Source organism: Macrobrachium rosenbergii, chromosome 48, assembly GCF_040412425.1.
Source record: "Macrobrachium rosenbergii isolate ZJJX-2024 chromosome 48, ASM4041242v1, whole genome shotgun sequence".
NCBI classification, from domain to species: domain Eukaryota; kingdom Metazoa; phylum Arthropoda; class Malacostraca; order Decapoda; family Palaemonidae; genus Macrobrachium; species Macrobrachium rosenbergii.
The window spans coordinates 60,417,048-60,442,248 of NC_089788.1; the positions used below are offsets into that span (position 1 = coordinate 60,417,048).

The window sequence follows — 25,201 nt, forward strand, 5'->3', positions numbered from 1 at the left end:
GGAGGGTGTTTATCACGGCGCCTGCCTGCAGGATCTTGTCGGCAAGTCCCGCCAGCCTGAACTGCTCCTCAACCCTGTAGAGCCATGATGACGGGTTGCTGTGCGTGAAGGGTGGCAGCTTTATGGCGAGGGCGGACCTTGTTTGGTCTGTCAAGATGGGCAGCGTGCGAGGAGCGGGTACCGGCGTGGAGGAGCGTGCAACCTTGGCGTGGGGGAGGGCACGAGCGGGTTTTGCGCGAGGGAGATATCAGGAGCAGCAAGAAAACAAAGCTCTAAAATATTTCCCGTGCTGACTTAAAGAAAATATATAAAGCCTATAAGCAGCCCTTAAAAAAGAAAGAAGAGCAACTGGAAGTATAGCCAATAACGCCCAAGAAACAACACTCAAAATGAGACTAATCAGAGTCTGCGAAGTTTGCAGTTATTTATATGTGGGAGGGAATGTCCGCGTCCATACTCGCTTCTGCACTCTTACTTGGAGTGGGTTACACTCGCGTCAATATGCGCTTGGGGGTGCGCTGTGTGGGTCCGCTAATGATGCTGGTGATCTGCCAATGAGAGTCGGTACACCCGAACACTTTGTTAAAGCGCCGTGTTTAGGCCGTTAGCAGCGTGGGGTAGTTCATGGAGCCAAGACTAGGTCGCCATATGAGTCCGCTAATGGCTTCAGGAACCACTCCGGGGGTCACACTGTAAGAGGTGCGAAAAAGAGAGCAGGTGGACATGTACTGCTGGTTTATTAAGAAAGCAGGCCGCTTATAAAGCGGCGTGCGGACGTCATACAAAGGCATACAATAGGATACAGGTGACCTGAGGTCAATTGTTCTCAATGTGAAACAGGATAGATAAATACAAATAACAGGTAAAGATAAAATTACAAGAATTGGCACAATAATGTTCTGACACATGTACAATGTAAACAGGCACAAATGAATCGATAACAGATACGTTTTTTACATAGATAAAAATGTGGTCATTTAGCGTCACCTAAGCTTGTGGGAAAGGCACCATAGAAAACGGGAGGTTCACTACAGAAAACCCATTGAGTGGCGACTTTACAAGCCTTTCAAGTGTAAAGATTGTGGCCAAAGATTTTTTCAGAATGGTCATTTGAAATATCACATGAGAATCCATACAGGTGGAAAGCCTTTCAAGTGTAAAGATTGTGCCCAAAATTTTTTCAGAATGGTCATTTTAAATATCACATGAAAATCCATACAGGTGAAAAGCCTTTCGAGTGTAAAGATTGTGGCCAAAGATTTTTTCAGAATGGTCATTTGAAATATCATATGAGAATCCATACAAGTGAAAAGCCTTTCGAGTGTAAAGATTGTGGCCACAGGTTTTTTGAGAATGGTCATTTGAAAAGGCACATGAGTATCCATACAGATGAAAAGCCTTACGAGTGTAAAGATTGTGGCCAACGATTTTCTGTGAATGGCAGTTTGAAAAACCACATGAGAATCCAGTGTAAAGGTTGTGGCCAAAGATTTTTTAAGAATGGTCATTTGAAATATCACATGAGAATCCGTACAGGTGAAAAGCCCTTCGAGTGTAAAGATTGTGGCCAAAGATTTTTTCAGAATGGTATTTTGAAATATCACATGAGAATCCATACAGGTGTAAAGCCTTTGGAGTATAAAGATTGTGGCCAAAGATTTTTTCAGAATGGTCATTTGAAATATCACATGAGAATCCATACAGGTGAAAACCCTTTCGAGCGTGAAGATTGTGGCCAAAGATTTTTTAAAAATGGTCATTTTAAATATCACATGAGAATCCATACAGGTGAAAATCCTTTCGAGTGTAAAGATTGTGGCCAAAGATTTTTTAAGAATGGTCATTTGAAATATCACATTAGAATCCATACAGGTGAAAAGCCTTCCGAGTGTAAAGATTGTGGCCAAAGATTTTTCCAGACTGGTCATTTGAAATATCACATGAGAATCCATACAGGTGAAAAGCCTTTCGAGTGTAAAGGTTGTGGCCAACGATTTTTTAAGAATGATCATTTGAAAATGCACATGAGAATCCATACAGGTGAAAAGCCTTTCGAGTTTTTCTCAGAATGGTAGTTTGAAAAACCATATGAGTATTCATATAGGTGAAAAGTCTTGCGAGTATCAAGATTGTGGCAAAAGATTTTCTGAGAATGGTAGTTTGAAAAGGCACATGAAAATCCATACCGGTGAAAAGCCTTTCGAGTGTAAAGATCGTGGCCAAAGATTTGCTCAGAATGGTAGTTTGAAATATCACATGAGAATCCATACAGGTGAAAAGCTTTTCGAGTGTAAAGATTGTGGCAAAAGATTTTCTCAGAATGGTCATTTGAAAAATTGCATGAGAATCCTTACAGGTGAAAAGCCTTTCAAGTGTAAAGATTGTGGCCAAAGATTTTCTGTGAATGGTAATTTGAAAAAGCGCATGAGAATCCATACAGGAGAAGAACATTGAGAGTAAAAGTTTTCTTAGTGGTGATTTGAAATAAATTTTAAGACAAAATATTGTGGATTAACTTATTGAAATTACTTGGTTCAATTAACGGTGAAGGGGCTTATGAAGACGATTAGTATCTTTTTTTTATTTGCTAGCGTCCTCACGATTGAGCTTTATTTGATGAACTTTGTCTGGTGTGACGTCAGAAGCAGGCAAAATTCTGACTTTGCCTGCTGTTTCTCCGCTTCTGACGTCACATCGGACGAAGTTCATCGAACAAAGCTCGATCGTGTGGACGTAGCCTTGTATGCTTTAATCTGAAGAATATAAGTAAGATTCCTTGAATATTGAAAGTATCGGTCAAAGATGTAGTTAATACCATATTATTAGTTGAAATTTCTGTCTGTTCATCAATTAGTGACAGTTCCTTCTAGAGAATAAAATTCAACAAAAGTATAGGTTAGTATCAATTCTTTGTTTGTTTTAAGTGTTTTTCAAAAGGAGATTTTAATTTAGGTATTTTGACGGAGTGTGTGACAAGAAAAAGTAATTGTGAGTATTTCTTACGAAAATGGTATGCAATGTAATGCTGTACGCTAAGGAAAGCAAATTGGCGAGACATTAATGACAGAGGTGTAGCGTCATTTTTACCAACTTGAATGTATAAGGTTGTCCAAAAAATACAATGACAGAACAGTGAGACTGATTTATTGACAAAAAAATGTACACAACTTCCTTAAAAGGACCGTGGCCTTATCTGGATGAAGGCCCGCTGCATAAAGGGCATATGTGTGATCTGGGTCAACCAATTATGCAAATACAATATATACAACTTTGAGAAACAAAATCTAAGTCATGGTATATGACCTGCCAGACAAATTTTACAATAAATAATATGTTATATTGAGTCCGTTAGGGGCGTGAAGTTTTCATCCGAGCCAAAACTAAGCGCTGTAGTTAGTCCGTTAATGGCTCGGAGAAATACTCCTTGGGTCACCAATATAAGGTTGTCCAAAAAATACAATGACAGAACAGTGAGACTGATTTATTGACAAAAAAATGTACACAACTTCCTTAAAAGGACCGCGGCCTTATCTGGATGAAGGCCCGCTGCATAAAGGACGTGTGTGACCTGGGTCAACCAATTATACAAATACAATATTTACAACTCTGAGAAACAAAATCTAAGTCATGGTATATGACCTGCCAGACAAATGTTACAATAAATAATATGTTATTAATGTCGTCTGGTCTCATTTTTACATAATCCAACAGTAGGACACTTCCGACGACCGCGGAGTCCTCTAAGGTGAAAGCTGGAAGGTCCATTACAGAAAACGGAGCAGAGGAGGACTGGTTTCAGGGGAGACCTTACAAATGTATGATTTTATTTAATATAGACTTATTTAATTATTATGTATTTATTCAACACGAGGTAATATTTGACAGTATTAATTTTTTTTGAACTATAATTGAACATTTCTTGAAAAAAAAATCATTTGAAGCTCTTACATGTTGATATTTGGATCCTATGCGGTGGGTAAGGTATATCACGTAATGGGTTTCGTGGTTTCTTCTGGAATTATTTGGATAAATATATGATTGTTGTAGAATTCCATTTCTGTGTTAAACGTTATTTTATTTATATATTAGTTTGATGCTAAGTGATATAAATAAGAGAGAATAAGAATTATGATGTAGAACAATCGGCAACTGTCTCTCTGTGGTATGACTTAAATAACGTCTTAGTGATGTCATTACATGTTACACCTTTTTTATACTCACTCTCGTAATACGTAAGTGTTATTTGCCTTTTCCATTGAAAGCTGCATTCCTCTTATTCACCAGTAGTTTGGTAACTTTCTTAAATACAAGAATTCCTCGGCTCTGTAGATCTAAAAAGAAAGCAGAAAAGCTCAGGAAAAAATCGTTATAAATTTGGAATTTAAGTTGGTTTTGAAAAGCACATAGAAATAAAAGAGAGAGAGAGAATAAAACCTACATGGTCAGGCTTGGTGAGTAAAGTCTGATTGAGTGATGGTTTTGTGATTTGTCTGGAGGAATGACATTCTTGTGAAATTATCTGCGGTATCTATTTATACTCCTTAAAATACATTGACTTTATAGGTTTCTTGCATCTTAAAATACATTGACTTTATAGGTTTCATGCATGATTCAGTATGCTATGTGGTTTTGTTGTGTTGTGAATATGGTGCAGTGCAGAGCTGTATTTTTCTCAGTTTTGTTTTTTGTTGACATGGCTAAACAGTGTTTTTAATCTCAAAGGAAAATTCTTTATTAATTTTCACCATAAGAAGACTGTAATGTCTTTTCAAAGCAAAATTCGTAGGTGGATATTTATCAGATTAAATAATGGTGATGAAATTGTCAGGTGTTTCATTTTGAATTGGTTCATTAAGAAGTCGGTGAATTCCGCACAAACAAATTTAGTGTCTTGTGCGGGTTATATGAAAGGATTATAGATGTGTAGCTCTCCAAAATTATCATACAGGGTGGGGCAAATCAAATGCCCGAGTTTTGATAGGCTATTAGGAAAAGTAAAACAATACTTACAGAATTATTTGTTGTTTTATTTGAATCAGTATACAATGCCGTTTGTGTGATCACTTATTGAAGATGGCATCAGGAAGATGGTGGCCATCTGTAGTGATGCACTGTTGAAGGCGATGTCTGAAGTTTTCGGCTGCTCTTTGGCACATCTCAAGGGGTATTGCAGCAATTTCCTCCCGAATTCGCATCTTCAATTCTTCCAAATTGTGTGGCCGACTTCTGAACACTTTCTCCTTCAGATATCCCCACAAGAAGAAGTCGCAAATGCTCAAATCAGGTGAGCGGGGGGGCCACTCGACATCACCCCTCCGAGAGACGAGACATGCCGGGAACAGTGCATTGCTACAGATGGCCACTATCTTCCTGATGCCATCTTCAAAAAGTGATCACACAAACGGCATTGTATACTGATTCAAATAAAACAACAAATAATTCTGTAAGTATTGTTTTACTTTTCCTAATAGCCTATCAAAACTCGGGCATTTGATTTGTCCCACCCTGTATAAAGGATTTCAACCAACTTTGTGGCAGTAATCCAAATAGAAATATGCTGTAATTTATGGTGATCCTGTATGGCTTCTCATGTGATATTTAAAATGACCATTCTGAAAAAAATTTTTGGCCACAATCTTTATACTCAAAAGGCTTTTCACCTGTAAGGATTCTTATTTGGTTTTTCAAACTACCATTGAGGAAATCTTTGGCCACAATCTTTACGCTTGAAAGGCTTTTCCCCTGTATGGATTCTCGTGCATTTTCAAATGACCATTCTCAGAAAATCTTTGGCCACAATCTTTACACTTGAAAAGCTTTTCACCTGTATGGATTCTCATGTGATATTTCAAATGCCCATTCTGAAAAAATCTTTGGCCACAATCTTTACACTCGAAAAGCTTTCTACCTGTATGGATTCTCATGTGCATTTTCAAATGACCATTCTCAGATAATCTTTTGCCACAATCTTTACACTCGAAAGGCTTTTCACCTGTATGGAATCTCATGTGAGTTTTCAAACTATCATTCTCAGAAAATCTTTTGCCACAATCTTTACACTCGAAAGGCTTTTCACCTGTATGATTTCTTATGTGCGTTTTCAAACTATCATTCTCAGAAAATATTTTGCCACAATCTTTACACTCGAAAGGCTTTTCACCTGTATGGTTTCTCTCAAACTATCATTCTCAGTATTTTGCCACAATCTTTTCAAACTATCATTCTCAGAAGATCTTTTGCCACAATCTTTACACTCGAAAGGATTTTCACCTGTATGGATTCTCATGTGGTTTTTCAAACTACCATTCTCAGAAGATCTTTTGCCACAATCTTTACACTCGAAAGGATTTTCACCTGTATGGATTCTCATGTGGTTTTTCAAACTACCATTTGAAAAAATCTTTGGCCACAATCTTTACACTCGAAAGGCTTTTCACCTGCAAGGATTCTTATGTGGTTTTTCAAACTACCATTGAGAAAATCTGTGGCTACAATCTTTACGCTTGAAAGGCTCTTCCCCTGTATGGATTCTCATGTGCATTTTCAAATGACTATTCTCAGAAAATCTTTGGCCATAATCTTTACACTCGAAAAGCTTTTCACCTGTATGGATTCTCATGTGATATTTCAAATGACCATTCTGAAAAAATCTTTGGCCACAATCTTTATACTCAAAAGGCTTTTCACCTGTAAGGATTCTTATTTGGTTTTTCAAACTACCATTGAGAAAATCTTTGGCCACAATCTTTACGCTTGAAAGGCTTTTCCCCTGTATGGATTCTCATGTGCATTTTCAAAAGACTATTCTCAGAAAATCTTTGGCCACAATCTTTACACTCGAAAAGCTTTTCACCTGTATGGATTCTCATGTGATATTTCAAATGACCATTCTGAAAAAATCTTTGGCCACAATCTTTACACTCGAAAAGCTTTCTACCTGTATGGATTCTCATGTGCATTTTCAAATGACCATTCTCAGATAATCTTTTGCCACAGTCTTTACACTCAAAAGGTTTTTCACCTGTATGGATTCTCATGTGATATTTCAAATGACCATTCTGAAAAAATCTTTGGCCATGACGACGTTTGAATGATGCAAAACGTGCTGAACAGTTGTCTAATACAGTAATCAAGCTGCACTTAGAGTCCCTTAAGAAAGCAGCTGATTCATGACAAGCAGCAGCTTCTGAATATTATAAGGAGATTAAGGGTAAACCATTAGTAAACGCAATAACGAGGACTAACAGTTATCTGTCTAGCACGGATAACGAAACCGCCGAGCTTAGCGATTTGAGAAGGAGCTTTATAAGGACACTACACATGTGAGGTCAAAGAGACAGAACTGGGTAACTAACTGATTTATTAACCTGGGCACAGATATACATAGCAGCGTGCGGATGGAAACGTGGTGCCCGACCTTCAATTGCCGCGACCCATATGCTGAGCGAGAGCAATTTGTGTTTGTTAATAGTCAAACAGCAATAATAAGAGACAATGTACATACAGTGATAAAACATATATTGCTGAAAAGGCCAGGAAATTCTACATACAAATACAGGTATATACATGGGATTCTTGCTGTGTGGGTAGATGCAATACATGATCGTGATTAATGGGAAAGGAAGAGACGTCTGACGTCTTTATAAGTACGCCTCCCCCCCCCAAGGCAATTATGAGATAATGATTGGAAGACCTGTTGCATGTCAGTCATGGTATCTCTTTGGGAGCAGGAGCAGACCCCGAGTTCTTGATACCTGCGGTTGTTGGGCAGCTTCGACTGCTGAATCGTTTGGTGGTTTGGCCGAGCGGATGACATCCTTATTGCAGCCCTTGGGACGTCCTCGACTATGTTTTGGGATGCCGATCACTTCATCTGAGGCCTTGTTTTGTGGAGGAATTCTGGGGTGCCCTCTGGTTTCCTCCCTAGTTCTGCTGTCCATCAGGAAGGCTGGCTTTAACCTGTCGACAAATATCCAGTCTTCCTGCCCATGGATGTTCTACTAACGACTCGGTACGGTCCTCTGTATGGTCTAGTTAAGGGTAGGCGTAGTTCCTGATGAAGATGTGTGTACAGGTATTCAGGCCTTTTGGAGTGAAGTTATGGGTCCTGTCTGTGAAAGTCTTTCGGCGGGGCGCAAACTTCTTCGCTATTTCTCTTAGCCTTGGAAGGGGAGTATCTGGGGTGACTGACTCCGTGGGGAAGAATTCTCCAGGTACGGCCAGTGTTTAGCCATAGACCTTCTCTGCGAGAGATTCATCCCCCTTTGCCCTGGTGTAGTGAGGAGACCCAGGCCAGCTGCACCTTCCAATTTTTGTCAATGCAGTGTGCCATCAGAGCTGCTTTCAATGAATGGTGGGTTCTTTCCACCATACCGTTGGCCGCAGGGTTGTATGCCGTCGTACTATAGAGTGTTGTCCCCATCAGGCATGCCAGGGAGACCCAGAGTTGTGAAAAGAATGCCGGGCACAGGGAAGTGGCTTATCCAACTTGACAGCAGGGCTTCAGAACGACGTCGGGATGTACTGGTACCTGAAAATAGGACCTGAGCAAATCCATTTTTGTGAATACCTTGGCCCCGTGCAGGGCACCTGTTAGGTCCTGCATGTTTGGCAGGGGATTGTGATCTGGTGTTGTCATTGGGTTCAGCCGACGATAGTCCCCACAGGGCCTCCAGGAACCGTCTGGTTTCTTCTCTGTGTGGAGGGGGGATGCCCATGGACTCAATGCCTTTCTGCAGATACCCATCCTTTCCATCTCGGCAAACGCTCGTTTAGCATCTTGGAGTTTCTTGGGTGGCAGGTGGCGGAACTTGGCATGTGTCGGCAGGCCTGTGGTAGTGATGTGGTGATAGATGTGCTTGGCCTGGGTACCTGGCACCTGACGCAGTTCTGGCTTGAAGACATCTGGGAATTCATGGAGGAGGGCGTTGTATTTGTTCAATGAGATGGAGCATACGGCGGGCATTCCTGGTCTGGTGGAAAGCGGTCGGGAGTGGCAGGTTCTGGTATCCAGTACAGTGAACCCCCCCGTATTCGCGGGGGATGCATCCCACACCCCCCTGCGAATAGGTCAAATCCGCGAATCCTTAAAACCCCTCTAAAAACACTTAGAACTCCCCATTTTGATAGCTTAAACCAAGAAAAACCCTGTAAAAATGCTTATACCTGAACATTTTAATAGTTTTATCACAAAAAGTGCATTTAGTCATGAAAATTATATGAAAATACAGTAATTAGTGAATATTTCTCAGTGAAAAATACCGCGAATGGGCGAATTTTCCGCGAATGATGGCTAGATATGTTCCACAGAGAAACCCGTGAATGCATGAGTCTGCGAACCACAGGAATGCGAATATGGGGGGTTTACTGTAGGCGTTTTCGGCTGACGTGTATTAGCAGTCCATGATGTGCGAGGAAATCGGTGCCCAGCATAGGAAACTTCACATCTGCGGTGACGAAGGGCCATTCATATTTATGGCCCAGGATGGATATTCTGCGGGTCCGAGTAACGTAGCAGTGGATGGGGCTTCCATTTGCGCGGCACTGGAAGTGTGGTCACGGTCCTCCCTGAACGGCGGAAATGCCGACTGCATAGCCCTGTTGTCTACCAGCATCCGTCGTCTTGATATGAGGGCCTCACAACCAGAAGGTTGTAAATGCCACTTTTTAAAAAAATGAGTAAATTACCCTCAGAGTCTAGCATTCATTACTCTGCTTCTAAGAAAGATATTGATTTAAACTAAGTTTCATATGAAAGCCCTACTCTTTAGAACTTTTTTGTGAAAATTTGAAAAAAATTGTAGGGTGCGCTTGTGTGCTAGCATTCAAAATGTCTGCCTAACCCCTCACATGTGTGTATATTCTGGTCATAACCAGCACTTAAACCATAATTAAATGTGTAAAATGATAATAAAGTGTTATTATATTCGTGGTATAACAACAATGGAGGTAATAATAATAATATAATAATAATAATAATAATAATAATAATAATACAGGTAGTCGTCGACTTACGACGGCATTAGGTTCTGACAGAGCGGTCGGAAGTCGATCTCGTCGTAAGTCGACCAACCACTTATGTACATGTATTCTGTACCTATCGTATATTATCCATCATATATCCTAAGTATGACTAGCCTACATATACATTTTGTATTATCCAAAAAATGTGCATGTATAGTACCTATTTTTATGTTTAGCATATGAAATCTTATCATGCTTGAACTCCTTGATTAATACTTACTTTTATTACTGTATTTAACATTTTTATTGTAGGCATTCAAACCATCTGTCTGGTCTGTTTACATTTTCTCATCCGCCATTTGCATTGCCAATCGGCTACACGTATGGCGTATTATTTACTTTTGTTTATTTATAGGTTTGAATTAAATACATACCGTTTTGTTCATGAGACTTACCTGTCAGATATATATATAGCTGTATTCTCTGTTAGTCCGACAGAATTTCAAAACTTACGACACACGCAGTGGGAGATCAGGTGGTTAGTACCCATTCCCGCCGCTGGGAGGCGGGTATCAGGAACCATTCCCATTTTCTATTCAGATTTTCTCTGTCGCCGGTACTGTCAACACTTGTTTTCAGTACCTGCGTCTTGGATTTCGCTTAAACTTGGTTGTCACTTGAGTATTTGTTTGATTTTGGTTTTGACTTGGACTTGTGGCTAGGCATACGCTATTGTGGTTTGTTTTGGATTTGGCTTTGTTTTTCCTGGGATTAAGATGTCTGAATCTAGTTCTTCTAGTTATCGAGTTTGCCGTGTGCAAGACTGTAAGGTGAGGCTACCGAAAATTTCAGATCCTCACACTGTATGCTCAGGTTGTAGAGGACATGTTTGTTTGTTGAATGACCGATGCAAGGAGTGTGAATCTTTGTCTGATGCTAGTTGGAGGACTTATGATTCTTATGTGAGAAAGCTAGAGCGAGATAGGATCAGGAGGTCTTCCTCCAGAAGTGGTAGGAGTCAGGGTAGTGTGTTTTCACCTGTTAACCCTCCTGTAGACGTAGCTCTTCCTAACCCTGTGGTGTTGCCCCAACCCTGGGGTTGTGTCTCTGCGGATGGTGATGCCCTGGCGATTATTATGTCTTCCATTCGTACCTTGGAAGCTAATATGCTCGCTCTTCAAAGTGCTGTGAAGTGCAGTGATAGTGTCCGTCCCCCTAGTGTTGTGGAGGGGGCGTCAGATCGGCCGTATAACGCCTCTAGGTCTAGACCTCTGTCGGACTCCCAGGACTCAGGGAGTGGGCAAGTCGAAAGCCGCAAGAGGGTTACGCGGACCCCCCACCGATCTGGCGTCCCTTCGGCATGTCCTGATGACGCTTCCCAGGCTGCCAAGGATCGTGCTCGCACGAATCCTTGGCGATTGCTTCTCTTCCCCCGATTCCTCCTCCCCGCGTCGGGAATGGAAATCTCGGGATTCTCGCCCTTTGAAGAGAAGCTTCAAAGAAGGGGACGCTTCACGTCCCTTTTCTCGTGACGCTCTTCGCTCTTCTCCGGAGGATTTTGACGCCATCCCACCGCAGAAGAGGACCAGGACGTCATCGGACGATGACGCTTTTGAGCGCCTCCGCCGCTCCAGAAAGAAGGCTGTTGCTTCCCCTGTGAGAAGGAAGAAGGCGTCCCCTCGCCCCTCTTCTTCTCATAGGATCAGTCCTTCTCCTGAGGAGGAATCTTCTCCTACTCGTAAGCTGCTCCTAGGCATGCAGGAGCAATTGGCTTCGTTAATGGCCCAGAAGGAGACTGATGCGTGTCGTCGTCGGAAGGATTCCCGGCTGCCGATCAAGAGGTCTAAACCTTCCCCTTCTCCTTCTCCACGTTCGTCGTCGTCTCATGCTTCGCCGCCCGCTAGAAGTCCTGTTGCTCAGCGCTTTACTGGTCTTGGCAGGGATGGCAATTTCCGCTTTCTGATGCGCTTCATGCTGCCAGGCTTGACGCCCTCGTTACGACGACCCTCTTGTTTCTCGCCATGACGCTTCTCATGCTGCTAAGCGTGGCGCTTCATGCTGCTCGGCAGGACGCCTCCCTTGCTGCTCGACATGACGCCTCCTTGCTGCTCGTCATGACGCCTCCCTGGCTGCTCGACAGGACGCCTCCTTGCAGTTCGTCAAGACGCCTCCCTTGCTGCTCGGCACGACGCCTCTCTTGCTGCGAGGCATGACGCCTCCTCGCTGCTCGCTCTCACCAGGACTCTCATCGGATCGTTCGTCAAAGAAGCTCGCCGGATTCTCGTCAGGGCGCTCGCCGAGACTCTCATTTTGACTCTTCTGCTCGAGACTTTCGCGACCCCTCTCGGACTTCTTCCAAGCAGAAGTCCCTTTGCATGTTGGTCTGCAAGGACTTCGTCCTCCCGGTTCTTCTCCTGCCCCTTCAGTTGCTCCTGTGGAAGAAGGAGAGCTTTCTTGCGCTTCGGATCCTGCAGTTGAGGATCAGTCCTCTTCTTCTTCAGCTTCTGCAGACTACCAAGTCTTAACTAGGCTGCTGAAAGACTTGTTTGGGGACAAGTTTCAACCCTCTGCTCCTCGCCCTCCCCCCTTGCAGCTAACCTCGTCTAAGTCACAAAAGTCTTCTGGTTTTGTGAAGATGGCGACGTCTCTCTCTACGAAGAGGGCCTTTAACAAGGTTCAGGAGTGGATGGACTCCAGGAAGGCTCATTGCAAGACTTCTTTCGCCCTGCCTCCATCAAGATTGAGTGGAAAAGCAGGAATATGGTACGAGACAGGAGAGGAGGTTGGTTGGAGAGTTCCTTCCTCTTCCCAAGGGGATTTTGCCAGCCTTGTGGACGCTCCCAGAAGGTCTCTCCTTTCTTCAGCGAAGGTGTCCTGGTCTTTATCTGAGACCGATCACCATCTGAAAGGCCTATTCAGGTCTTTAGAAGTTTTTAACTTTTGGACTGGTGCCTGGGAGTCCTGGACTTGCAGGCTCATGTAGCCCTGACTCCATTAGCCTGGGAGATTTGTTTAGTGTCCTATCCTGTATGGACAAGGCGGTTAGGGATGGCTCCAAGAACTGGCTGCCCATTTCTGTACAGGGCTTTTAAAGAAGAGAGCCATTTACTGCAACTTCACGGCGAAGTCGGTCTCTCCTACTCAGAAGGCAGAATTGTTGTTCGCTCCGCTTTCTAGCCATCTTTTCCCCAACCCTTAGTCAAGGATATGGCCCCACATTGCAAGAGAAGGCTACTCAGGACCTCCTGGCCCAGTCTTCTAGACGTCCTGCAGCCCCTTCGACTTCTTCCCTTGGGCAGGCTTCCAAGATTCAGAAGCCCTTTCGTGGAGGACCCTCCTCTAGATCGTCCTTTCGAGGAAGAGGTCCTCAAGAGGTAGAGCCCCTTCTAAGACCAGGGGCAAGAAATGACTCCGTAGACCTTCAGACACCGGTAGGAGCCAGGCTCCTTTCTTTTGCAAGAGCCTGGAGAGAGAGAGGGACGGACAGCTGGTCCCTCCAAGTCATCGAAAAGGGATACAAGATCCCATTCCTCGTATTGCCTCCATTAAGTACGATTCCCATAGATCTGTCGCCATCCTATCATCAGGAGAAACAGCAGATTCTCTTCGACCTGCTCGAGCAAATGCTCGAGAAGAGAGCTGTGGAGCAAGTCTCGGATTTACAATCCCCGGGCTTTTACAACAGGCTGTTTCTGGTTCCGAAGCAGTCAGGGGGATGGAGACCAGTTCTGGACGTCAGCAAGTTGAACCATTTCGTTCTGAAGGAAAAGTTCGTAATGGAGACGTCCCAGTCGGTCATGGGAGCCCTAAGACCAGGCGACTGGATGGTTTCTCTCGATCTCCAGGACGCCTATTTTCACGTCCCTATACATCCTCTATCGAGGAAATACCTGAGATTTGTCCTGCGGGGACAGGTATTCCAGTTCAGGGCCCTTTGCTTCGGGCTCAGCACAGCTCCTATGGTCTTCACGATCTTAATGAGGAATGTTGCGAGATGGCTTCGCCTTGGAGGAATAAGAGTCTCTCTTTATTTGGACGATTGGCTCATTCGAGCCTCGTCAATGACAAGGTGTCTGGAGGATCTCCACACGACTTTGACCTTGACGAAGTCCCTGGGACTTCTGGTGAATTTCGAAAAGTCCCATCTGACCCCGACTCAGTCCATCGTTTATCTGGGGATTCAGATGGATTCAGTGGCTTTTCGAGCATTTCCGTCTCAAGAAAGACAACTTCAGTGTTTAGAAAAAGTTTCAGCCTTCCTGAGGAAAGAAACATGCTCGGTGAGGGAATGGATGAGTCTGCTGGGGACCATTTCATCACTGGAGAAGTTTGTTTCCCTGGGGAGACTGCACCTCAGACCGCTTCAATTCTTCCTTGCAGAGAACTGGCACGACAAGGAGAATCTGGAAGCTTCTCTGAGTATCTCGCCAAAGGTAAAGAATCACCTTCGGTGGTGGCTCGATCCATCGAAGTTGGCAGAAGGCCTTTCTCTCAAACTTCAGAACCCCGACCTAGTGTTGTTTTCCCCACGAGTCCATTTCGGGGTGGGGAGCAACACTGGGGAGGGAAGAAGTGGGGCACCTGGAGAGGGGAACAGGTGTCCTGGCACATAAACCTCAAAGAGTTGGGGGCGATTCAGTTGGCCCTTCTTTTCTTCGAGGGGCGAGTCACGAACCGAGTTGTCCAGATCAACTCGGACAACACCACGGCCCTTTCATACCTCAAGAAACAGGGAGGAACTCACTCTCGGTCCCTGTTCGCCTTAGCAAAGGACATCCTTCTGTGGGCTCAGGCCCGAAATATTACGATCCTCACGAGGTTTGTTGCAGGCGTAGAGAACGTCCGTGCGGATCTTCTAAGTCGGCAGCGACAACTGCTCCCGACCGAATGGATCCTACACCAAGAGGTGTGTCAAGGACTGTGGAAGCTTTGGGGACGTCCTTGGTAGATCTCTTCGCAACCTCCAAGACGAAGAGACTTCCTCTTTACTGCTCCCCTGTTCTCGACCCAGGAGCTCTCTCAGTGGATGCTCTTCTTTGGGATTGGTCGGGGATGGACGTGTATGCCTTTCCCCATACAAGATCATCGGAGAAGTCATCAGAAAGTTTGCGTCGTCGGAAGGGACGAGGATGACGTTGATCGCCCCATTTTGGCCTTCGAGGAATGGTTCACAGAGGTCATGTCCTTCCTAGTAGACTTTCCGAGATCTCTGCCCATGAGAGTCGATCTACTCAGACAACCCCACTTCGAGAGGTACCACAAAAACCTCCCGCTCTGTGTCTGACTGCATTCAGACTATCGAGAAGCTGGCCAGAGCGAGAGGTTTTTCTAGACCAGTGGCGAAAGCTATTGCCAGAGCGAGAAGACTCTCTTCCAGCAATTTGTACCAATCGAAGTGGACTGTCTTTAGGAGATGGTGTAGAAAGAAGGCATTTCCTCCACCACGACCTCTGTGAGCCAGATAGCAGACTTCCTCTTATTTCTGAGGAGTGATGTGAAACTTGCAGTCTCTACTATCAAGGGGTATAGAAGTATGCTATCATCTGTTTTTAGGCATAGAGACTTGGATCTGTCTAACAACAGAGACCTTCACGATCTATTCAGATCCTTGAAACCTCGAAGGTGCCTCGCAGAAGGACTCCTTCTTGGAATTTGGATGTTGTGCTATGGTTCCTAATGTCCAGTTCGTTTGAACCTCTTCGTTCTGCGTCATTGAGGAACATTACTAGAAAGACTATTTTTCTAACCGCTTTAGCAACTGCAAAGAGGGTTAGTGAACTGCAAGCCTTTAGTAGACATATAGGCTTTAAAGGGCATAACGCGGTTTGTTCTTTAAGCCCTTCCTTTTTAGCGAAAAAATGAAAGCCCGTCTAACCCTTGGCCCAAGAGCTTCAAATCAAGGGTATGGCTGAAATCCTAATTCAAGAGCCAGAGAGAGTCCTTTGCCCTGTTAGGGCTCTCAAAGTCTACTTAGACAAGACGAAGGAAAGTCGAGGTCCCTCAGATAGTTTATGGTGTTCCGTAAAGAGACCGGACTTACCTATGTCAAAGAATGCTCTGGCTTTCTTTCTGAGGGATACGATTAAAGAAGCCCATTCATGCTGTCAAGACACTGATTTTAAACTTCTGAAAGTCAATGCTCACGAGGTGAGGGCGGTTGCGACTTCAGTGGCTTTTCAGAAGAATATGTCACTCAGTAACATTCTGGGTGCCACATTTTGGCGGAGCAACTCTGTGTTCGCCTCACACTACCTGAGAGATGTGAAGACGACATATGAGAACTGCTTCTCGCTAGGACCATACGTTTCCGCAGATACTTTCCTGGGGGCAGGGGATGACACTCATCCTATCCTATAGAAAATGGTTGGATAGTGTTTTTATGGTTGTTGGGTCGACTGCCTGTGGCGGACTTCCCAATCGTTAGCTTTAGTTGCGTTATCCTAACTTAGTTAGGCTTGGTCAGGTGGTTGGTTTTTACTTCGTTTGCCCTCATTGTATGGTCAATATGGTCTTGTCACATTGTGGTCACGCCCCCGTTGACAGATCATCTAGAACTCACCAGCTATACAGGTCACACCCTTGCTGGAGACTCTAGTTAAGCAGAAGCGGACTTGGGTGACAGTAATCACGAAGTCAGCTATGCTAACAGGTAAGGAACCAAAGTATCTTTCACCTACATGTAGTGTGTTTTTCCAAAATCCTATTCTGTCTGTACCCACCTCCAATGGTGGTATTCAGCTATATATATCTGACAGGTAAGTCTCATGAACAAAATGATATTTTAATGATAAAATAAAGTTTGTTCATACTTACCTGGCAGATATATATATTCATAGTGCCCGCCCACCTCCCCTCAGGAGACAGTGGCACTAGAAAATCTGAATAGAAAATGGGAATGGTTCCTGATACCCGCCTCCCAGCGGCGGGAATGGGTACTAACCACCTGATCTCCCACTGCGTGTGTCGTAAGTTTTGAAATTCTGTCGGACTAACAGAGAATACAGCTATATATATATCTGCCAGGTAAGTATGAACAAACTTTATTTTATCATTAAAATATCATATTTGACGGCGTATAAGACGCACTTTTTTAACAAAAAAAATGGCCTAAAAAATCCCCCTGCGTCCTATGTACATAATGTAGGCTCAAAATTTAAGAATTTTGGCCGAAATTATACATGAAACGTCACGTAGATGTTGTAGCGGGAAAAAGTATCGTACGCGCGCTCGACGTATTTTAGCAAAATATAAAATTAAATATTATATATATTATTATATTGTCGTAAAGTCGGTCAGTCGTAAGTCTCATAGGTCGTAACTCGACGACTACCTGTAATAATAATGATATTGATGAGTAATCAATAGTGTGATGGAAAATAATAATAATAGTAATAATAATAATAATACTGTAATATATTAGTAATAATGATGTTGACAATGATAACCTTCCATCATCATAATGTTAAACCATTAAAACGGCTGGCCTACATTACGTGCAGGCACGAGTTTGTCTGTACACCGAGAAACATATTCTTGGCCTGCATCATGCAGTAACTTAACACAATTTTTTTTTCCATGACGTTACATTCCTTGTCCTTTTTCTTCCTCTTGGCCGTTGCATGACATCACATTGATCACTTTCACTATCAGAGGAAGACATAATGGTGCTAAATAAGGGATAATAATAAAAAAAACAAATCACAACACTTCTTCTTCTTCTTTTAACGTGCTTTTATTCCCATTTTTGTATGGGGTAAGCACGATGCCTTCTTTTTGAAGGTCTTTTTGATTTGGCTTTGGGGTAGACCTGTGGTCTCGATCGGCTGCCCTGCCTGACATCGCTTAGACCCCGGTACGTATGTGTCATGTATCATACCCGACCCAACGCCCTTTCTTCCCAGCAGCGAGAAGTTATTGCGCGGGTATGGCGAGAGTTCGAGACGTGTGAGATGTTTGTTATGTTTTTTAGAAGGTGTTGTAGTGGCTTTGTTTTGTGTGTGTATTTAGTCTGTAACATCCATTTGCTTTTTTAAGCAAACCTATCCGTTGATTACATATATAATCCCGGGATGTCTACACGGATAGCAAAGTGTCTGCCTCTCTTGATCAGCCGGCTGCGGGTTTGAACCCGCGCCACAGACCTCTACGAAGTCCGAAGCTGCTGCTGTAACCGACTGAGCCATCGAGGCTCTAAACAAATCACAACACTACGGACATTCAATTTCGCCGCGAAAATCACTAGACTGGGAATGTAAACAATAGTGGAGATGTAAACTGCGCGGTGATTGGCCAACACTTACGAGCCCCTTATGCGGGAAAATGCTGATTGGCCTAGAACTGAATACCCGTTTAGTGATGCACGCTCTAATTGGCTCACTCTGAGCTGCTGCACATGCAACCTTCTGGTTGTAATTGAGCTCTTATGAGGCTGTAAGCTCCTTGCGACATCATGTTCATTCATGTAGCTAAAATCGATAATTCCTACTGTTCCAGTAGGGATTTCGACCTTACTGAAACGGCTGAATAGCATAGAAATGCCACGAATAGACAGAGGAAATGTAGCCACATCTACTGGTATGCCTAACTCCAAATCGGTGGGGGTGACGTTTACAACCTTCTGGTTCTGAGGCCCTCATATGGCATCGTGGATGAAGAATCCTACTGGCTGGGGTTCCTTAAGGTTTGCAGCCACTGCTGTTATGGGTGGCTGCCTTTCTAGTTTTTTGTGAAAGAACAGGGGCTCTGCAATTCCCGGCATCACTTCTGAACCTCTGATGGAAGTAACACCAGGCTGGATTTGTCCTCATCTTCTGCTGCTGTGGTGGCGCCTTCTTCCTGTACACTACGTTCATGTCCCCCACTCCAGCTGCTTCTGCTACCAGGCTGCAGGTGCTGCGGCATGTTTGGAGGCCTCGTGGAGTTTGTGTGCGATGTTCACCAATTCGTCCATTGAAAGGGCGTCTGCATCCATGATTTGTGCTCTTACCTCCTGCGGAAGGCGTCGCAGGAATATTTCCCGCGACAAGCTGATCTCCCTCCTCTGTCTGTCTGAGTTGACGCCCGGCAGTATCAGGAGACCTCATAGTTTGTCCCAGGCGTCCCTGGGTGATGCGTCCCCAGGGGCTGGGTCGTCAGGTCAAGGGTGCATTGGGCTCTCTCTGGGACGGGCATGGAGTATGTGTCGATGAGTTTTTTTCGCAGGTCTCTGTACTTGACTTTGCCTGGCTGCAAGTCCAACCACAGGGTGATTTTGCTGGAGACTTCCCCAGCAGCGTTGTCATGGTGACGTCTGCTTTGGTCTTCTTTGAAAATTTTGCTTTGAAAATTTTGCTAGCCTAACCTGTCCTTAAATGATTCAATTATGTAATCCACTAACCTGTTCACGTTGTTCTTTTTTCACCATGCAATCCAGCTTACGACAACAAAAACCACAAAACAGACTTACAACCCAACTATTATCGACCTAACCTTCAGAGAGCTCTCTCTACCCTGCCTCCATTTGTTCAACACTCCCGCCCGCTTTTGTTTACATTTTTCTCCCTGCCGCCATTTTCGTCCTATGACGTCACAACAACATGCTTTTTAAACATAAGGAATGCTTTGCTATAAAAATGTGTTATAAAATGAAACGTGCTTTCTTTTTATACATTTTGCAATGCCCATACCACTTCATCAATGCAGAAAATAAAAATAAAATATTGACAAACTTATAAAACTAACATGTAATCACACTTATCTCCTTCTCCCTCCCCTCCAATAGTGCAGCAGATTGCTGTAAAAATCGTTCAGATAGTGAAACAAGCATGAAATTTGGCACAAACATTCCTAAGACTACGCTCTCTTAGAAAAGGGCGCTGGCCACCTGAAAATCTAAGATGGCGGCTATTTTTCAAAATGGCCGCCATCTATGTTGAGATTCACTGGTTTGGGAGCATCTATTGGATGGAATATGCCAGTTTTTTTTTTTTAAACCTCGACTTTTAGGTTATAAAAATGTTCCATACCACACATTTTATTGAAAACCCTTACTAAATGAATTGTAACCAAGATGGCGTACAAAATGGTTGCCATAAAAGTTTTTTTTATCCACAGCGCTAGCAGACATAGAGACCAACTGTTTTTATTTAATGGTATATTCATGTGATCAGACAGTTTAACTAATATGCTATTTTCAACTGAAATAGTAATGGTATGGTCACATACAACATTGTGTCTAAGACTGTAACCATAAAAAGAAAAGAAGAGAAATACGGACTAAACGCAACCAATCTATGTATAGGTCTCTCAACCTACACCTTTGAAAAATTCGAGGATAAGAAGGTAGGCATAGCATGACACGTTGGATGCTCAAGCTAGATTATCTACTGAAGAGAGGGCAATATTTATCTAGACTTCACATTTGCAAGTGCACAGAGCTGTGCAGGGAAGACCCAGCTTGTAGCACTTGCACCTTTCCCGACAGCCTGCTTTGCATCCACATTTGGTAAGCTGTTGGCAACTCTTGGCTAAGGGCGAGTTGGTTGTCCAGAGGACTTGCCATGCTTCACCAGACTTTTGCCATCCCCACTCAGCAGGGTTCTCTGGCTGTGGCTGACACTGGGTGGCCTGCCCCCACACACAACCAGCCTGGTACGCAGCACGCTTGGTGTGTTGGAGGAGAGCTCCCCTGGTTGGTGGAATGGCCTCATATGCCCTTTGTTTTCTGGCAAACATATCAAGTCTAGGGTATCAGCTCATGCAATGCCTGGCAGTAGAGGACAAAATTGGCCTCACGGAAGGACCTGATCAGTAGGAATATCACAAGTTCCATAGACAACACCATGTGCCAGAAGTGGAACTGTGGACTCTGCTGCCTTCGAAGGTCACACCACTCCTCAAACTCTAATGCCTGCTCATTGTTGTTTGCTTTCTCAGCACAGTAGTCAGTGTATGCTGTCCTCAGGAGTTTGTACAAACTAGAGGCTGTAACCTGGTGCATCTGCCGTGTCCTGGTTACACTTGCAGCTGACAGGAAGGATTCTGCAGTTCCAGATGAAGCAACTCCTGCCTCCACCAGAGCTCCTGTCCAACCACTGCCATGAAGAAGAGTACCAAGAGATGTCATTGCTGCCATCTCAATGTGCAGACCACCAAACATTACCAGATACTTGTCTTCGCCATACTGATCAGGCCACTGCCACTGCACCTGCTTTGCTAAGGCATAGATTGGCTGATCAGCTGTGATTATGGGTATCTGGCCAGGGTTCAGAAAATCAGTGACATCCTGCACTTTCTGCATCACGTGTTTGATCGTAGCAACAGAATGAGCCTGATCACGCAGGAGAGGAAGCAATGAAGTTATGGTTACTTCAAATTCTGGGCTTCTCTTCATTGAAGCGTGATGAGCTGACCACGTCAGATTCACTGCATCATCTATTTCCTGGGTGACTATGACCTTGTCTAGCCACTGATACTCCAGTGCAAGCTGTGGCCCCAAGATATCTGTGGGTGGCTTTGGTATTGCAGTGTTTGGTGGCACAGGGTTCTTTGTTTGAAAGGAAGCTGGTGAGATGTTTGTGAATGTGTCCGGCAATTCAGGCACCGACCTCACTTTCTCAGGTGCAAACTTTAGTTGCTGTCTTTCCTGTCCAGTGTTCTCCTTGGTGGGGTGCTGAAATATGGAGATGCTAGTTCCATGGAAGGAGGTAGTGGCAGTAGTTGCAGATGGGTTGTGGTCGATGTTGTCCATCACTGCAGTGGTGAACAACCCTTTTCGCAGTACTGGGGACAGACCACACCTCCTCCACATATTTGCTAACTGTGGCATCTCCTAACTGTGCAGAGACCTCAGTACTCTGTCATAAGAGATACTGAGGCCATACTGATGTAGCATTTCAACCAGGTCCTGGTTTTGGCATAGACTGAGAGTCCCATGTAGACTGGGAATGGTGTTTCTCTGTCTTTGGAGTGTCTATGAGTTGTTGCTCCTCTTTGTATCAGGAGTAGCAGTTGAACTGCATGAGCTGTGCAATGGCCTGGTCTGACTTTGATGCTCCAAATCGTAACTGTGACTTGATGTCAGCCCCATGCTCAACCATCCCTACAAACTGGAGCAGGAGAGGAGGCACAGAATTTCGTACACAAGCCTCAGAAAATGTGCCATCAAACCGTGACTGATGATCAAGTATAGACTTTCTGAGAATATTTGCTGCTTTAGCAATGATAACTGCCTCTGAAAGATCAGATGATTGAGCAAGTGCTTTTCCCACATCCTTTTGAAATGCAAGTAATACATCTCTGCCAGATTTATGAGCCTCAAGTTCTGGAATTTCTGCCAGAAGTTTGTCTTTGAGTCTCGTGGAATTTACACTTGGTGACTCTACACCTAATTGTTCCAGACGTTGTTGGTAGAGGTGGCAAATATCTGCCAGCCGAAATGTGACTGGATCATCTGAACAAAGGTTGTTTTCAACAATGTATGTCATCAGTTCTGACAGAACTAGTGGATACACATCTGATTCTGACTCAGTGCTACCTTGGTCTTTCTCAAGGCTCCTCAGGTAGGACCTTTTTCTGTTGTAGAGGGCACAAAGACAGGCATGGTGATACTTAAACTCCTGTGCAATGACATCCCCACCAGTCAACTTAGCAAGGAGCTTGCCATCACTAAGTATCTCTGCACATTCACGCAATTTCAAGTCAAGGCCCTTAGTACTAGCCTGTCTGAGATCAGATGCAGGTGCCACTTTCTCACAGAAAATGCAAACTTCATTGTCATGACTGGTTCGGCGCAGTTTTGCATGACTAGTCTCAGTGTTGCTGGTCTGGTCATTGGATTGTCGCTTTCTTGCACGGTCCAGTTTAGTGTTGTTAAACAACAAGCGACAGTTCACATGGTATTTTGCTGCATTTTTTCCTGAGTGGCCTCTATGCCATCACCTTCATCCAGCCTTGCTGGATCCATTATCAGTGGCATTTCATTAATTTCACTGAACATGGGAATGTTCCTTGCCAGCATTGTGTACCCATCATGGTCTAGGACATGATGACTTGGAGGTGATGTCAAGTGCTCACCTCTTTTGTCCTTCTGACAAAGACAACACAAACTCAGTTTGTTTTTCTACTGCTCAATATTGGATTGGCATCACATTCTGCCATGATTTCACTTTTGATTAAGGCCGAGGGTTATCCTTTTACCACCTTAAACAAAGCACACATTCCTGTATGGGATTCAACTAGGTTCGGTCTCCTACACCTAGCCCGATCATTCATCCAGTGCCATTTAAGTCCCGTGTGATCTGTACACCATCCGGGTAAGTACATGAACCATCATGTACAGCCCCCATACCCTTGGCTCGGCTCTCCTGCGCTGGCACATCCTGTCTATTCAGGTGCGGCTATCTAACTATAGCTGGTCTGGGGCTGTTAGAAAGCATTTGGGACACTAAACTAAACTATACTACAACTACTAGTCTAAGACTACAGGATTAGTAAAGCTGGATTAGCTGGCACTGAACCCCATGCTGAGTTACACAGCAGTGATGTCACCAGTGTGCCCTGGTTGTGTGCAGACATACAGTCTTTTACATTTATTAATTTTCCTTCAAAATTGATGAGTTATTCGAAAGAGATGGCCTCATTAGGATCTAAAACCACAGAAAAGATCCATGCTTAAAACGATAATTGTTGAACGGGCATTATTTCTCATTATAATTATTGTTTCTACCTTTTCTTGGCAGCCATATAGCCCCCATATTTAAAGGTAAACTGTACTGGGAAGCTACAGAAACATAATATTCACAAGAAATAGTATGGAAGAGCTTTACCATATTGCTAGAAGCAAATACATGCCATTCTAGTGAAAAATTAGCCAAAATCTGTCGATACTGGCCGCCATCTTGGAATTTGGCCGCCATATTAAATTTTTGCGTGGCCAGCGCCCTTTTTCTGATAGAGGAACTTTAAGAGCACTTGTGCAAAATTTCATGCTTGTTTCACTATCTGAACGATTCTTATGAAATATGCAATTATCTGCTGCACTACAACCTTTTCTTATCCTAATACCCTCTAATATCCATTATTCTCATCTCCTTCTCCCTCCCCTCCAACCTTTTCTTATCCTAATCCCCTCTAATCTCCATTATTCTCCAATTCTTTACCCTCTACATAATTCCTAATGCTTTCCCCAGAAAATCCAGCTTTGGTCAATACATCAACTATTTGATTCTTTCCTTTTATCCATCTCACCTCGCTTATTTCTCCAGATTCTATTGTTTCTCGTATTGCTGCAGTATCAATTTTTAATCTCTTTTTACTCACTCCGGTACTTGATTTTAATGCAGTCATTAGGGTTTTACTATCAGTTTTCACCAGTGCTTCTAATTTTTTCCCTCCTATCTCTTCCCACAAATGTTTGAAATATATCAATCCTTCTATGGCCTCCCCCACACTCAGAGCTTCTGCTTCAATGGTGGACTTTGCTACTCTTCTGGATTTTCTGGATTTCCACCATATGGGGCTTCTCTTACCGTGTGTTAGTGATATCACGTAACCTAATTGAGTATGACCATCTTCAATATTCCCGAATGAAGCATCTGCATAGGCTTCCCAATAAATCTTTTCTTCTTCTAACTCACTTATTATCACTTCTCCCATTATGCTTTTAGTTTTTCTCACTATTTTAATCAGCTTTCTCATATCTTGAGTCGTTCCTTCTGTAAAAGCTTTACTGAATTCACTAACATCATAATGATATTTCTGGCTTGTAGTGATACCCAATTCAACTGTCCTACCACTGATCTATATTCTGTTAACTCCTTTTGTCCTAATACTCTATTACCTGTAAATCTTCTGGCTTCTGGTTCTCTTATAGAATTTATATACTGCCACTGATTAAGATAAATTCCATTTTCCTTATGCTCTACTATTACTCCTATATACTTAAAACTTTTACTATCTTGTTCTCCTACTTGCAATTTCCCACTTGTTTCCTTCAAAAATCCTTCAGTTCCTCCATAGCAAAAATCATCTACACGTGTACATAAAATACCGTTCAATTTATTGTCTTTCTTCCACAAGAATATATTAGGTTCTAATCTACTCCTCTCGCCTTTAAGCTCCTCCACCACTTTTATCACCTTACAATACCATGCCTTTGCTGCATCCTTGAGCCCATAAACAGTTTTCTTCAATTTCCATAATCCACTCCAACCGTCTTCACTAGGTGGTTTTAAATATACCTCTCGTTGTATTTCATCAC

The 25,201-nt window shown here is 43.5% G+C and overlaps 3 protein-coding genes across 3 annotated transcripts; 2 read left to right on the forward strand and 1 right to left on the reverse strand.

The window, feature by feature from the left end:
- The first annotated feature begins 1,205 nt into the window (after positions 1-1,205).
- On the forward strand, positions 1,206-2,075 carry LOC136831111 (zinc finger protein 571-like). Its single transcript, XM_067091064.1, has one exon. The coding sequence runs from the start codon at positions 1,206-1,208 to the stop codon at positions 2,073-2,075; it is 870 nt and encodes a 289-aa protein (XP_066947165.1).
- Positions 2,076-2,088: 13 nt separating this feature from the next.
- On the forward strand, positions 2,089-2,454 carry LOC136831112 (oocyte zinc finger protein XlCOF20-like). The gene has a single exon (XM_067091065.1). It carries the CDS (start codon positions 2,089-2,091, stop codon positions 2,452-2,454), a length of 366 nt encoding a protein of 121 aa, XP_066947166.1.
- Positions 2,455-5,720: 3,266 nt separating this feature from the next.
- LOC136831113 (zinc finger protein 470-like) lies at positions 5,721-24,288 on the reverse strand. Its single transcript, XM_067091066.1, has 3 exons — positions 24,102-24,288; positions 6,752-7,186; positions 5,721-6,160 (listed from the first exon to the last, which is right to left on the reverse strand). The coding sequence occupies exons 1-3, from the start codon at positions 24,286-24,288 to the stop codon at positions 5,721-5,723; spliced, it is 1,062 nt and encodes a 353-aa protein (XP_066947167.1).
- Positions 24,289-25,201: the final 913 nt, after the last annotated feature.

Bases quoted from the DNA above. Each gene is read 5' to 3' on its own strand.
- LOC136831111 (XM_067091064.1), top strand. From the start codon at position 1,206: ATGAAAATCCATACAGGTGAAAAGCCTTTCGAGTGTAAAGATTGTGGC.
- LOC136831112 (XM_067091065.1), top strand. From the start codon at position 2,089: ATGAGTATTCATATAGGTGAAAAGTCTTGCGAGTATCAAGATTGTGGC.
- LOC136831113 (XM_067091066.1), bottom strand. From the start codon at position 24,288: ATGACTGCATTAAAATCAAGTACCGGAGTGAGTAAAAAGAGATTAAAA. The intron at 7,187-24,101 runs GTAAAGAATTGG...TATAATATTCAG, and splicing joins CATTAGGAATTATGTAGAGG to AAGCTGCTGCTTGTCATGAA. The intron at 6,161-6,751 runs GTAAAGATTGTG...GAAACCATACAG, and splicing joins AGGGGAAAAGCCTTTCAAGC to GTGAAAAGCCTTTCGAGTGT.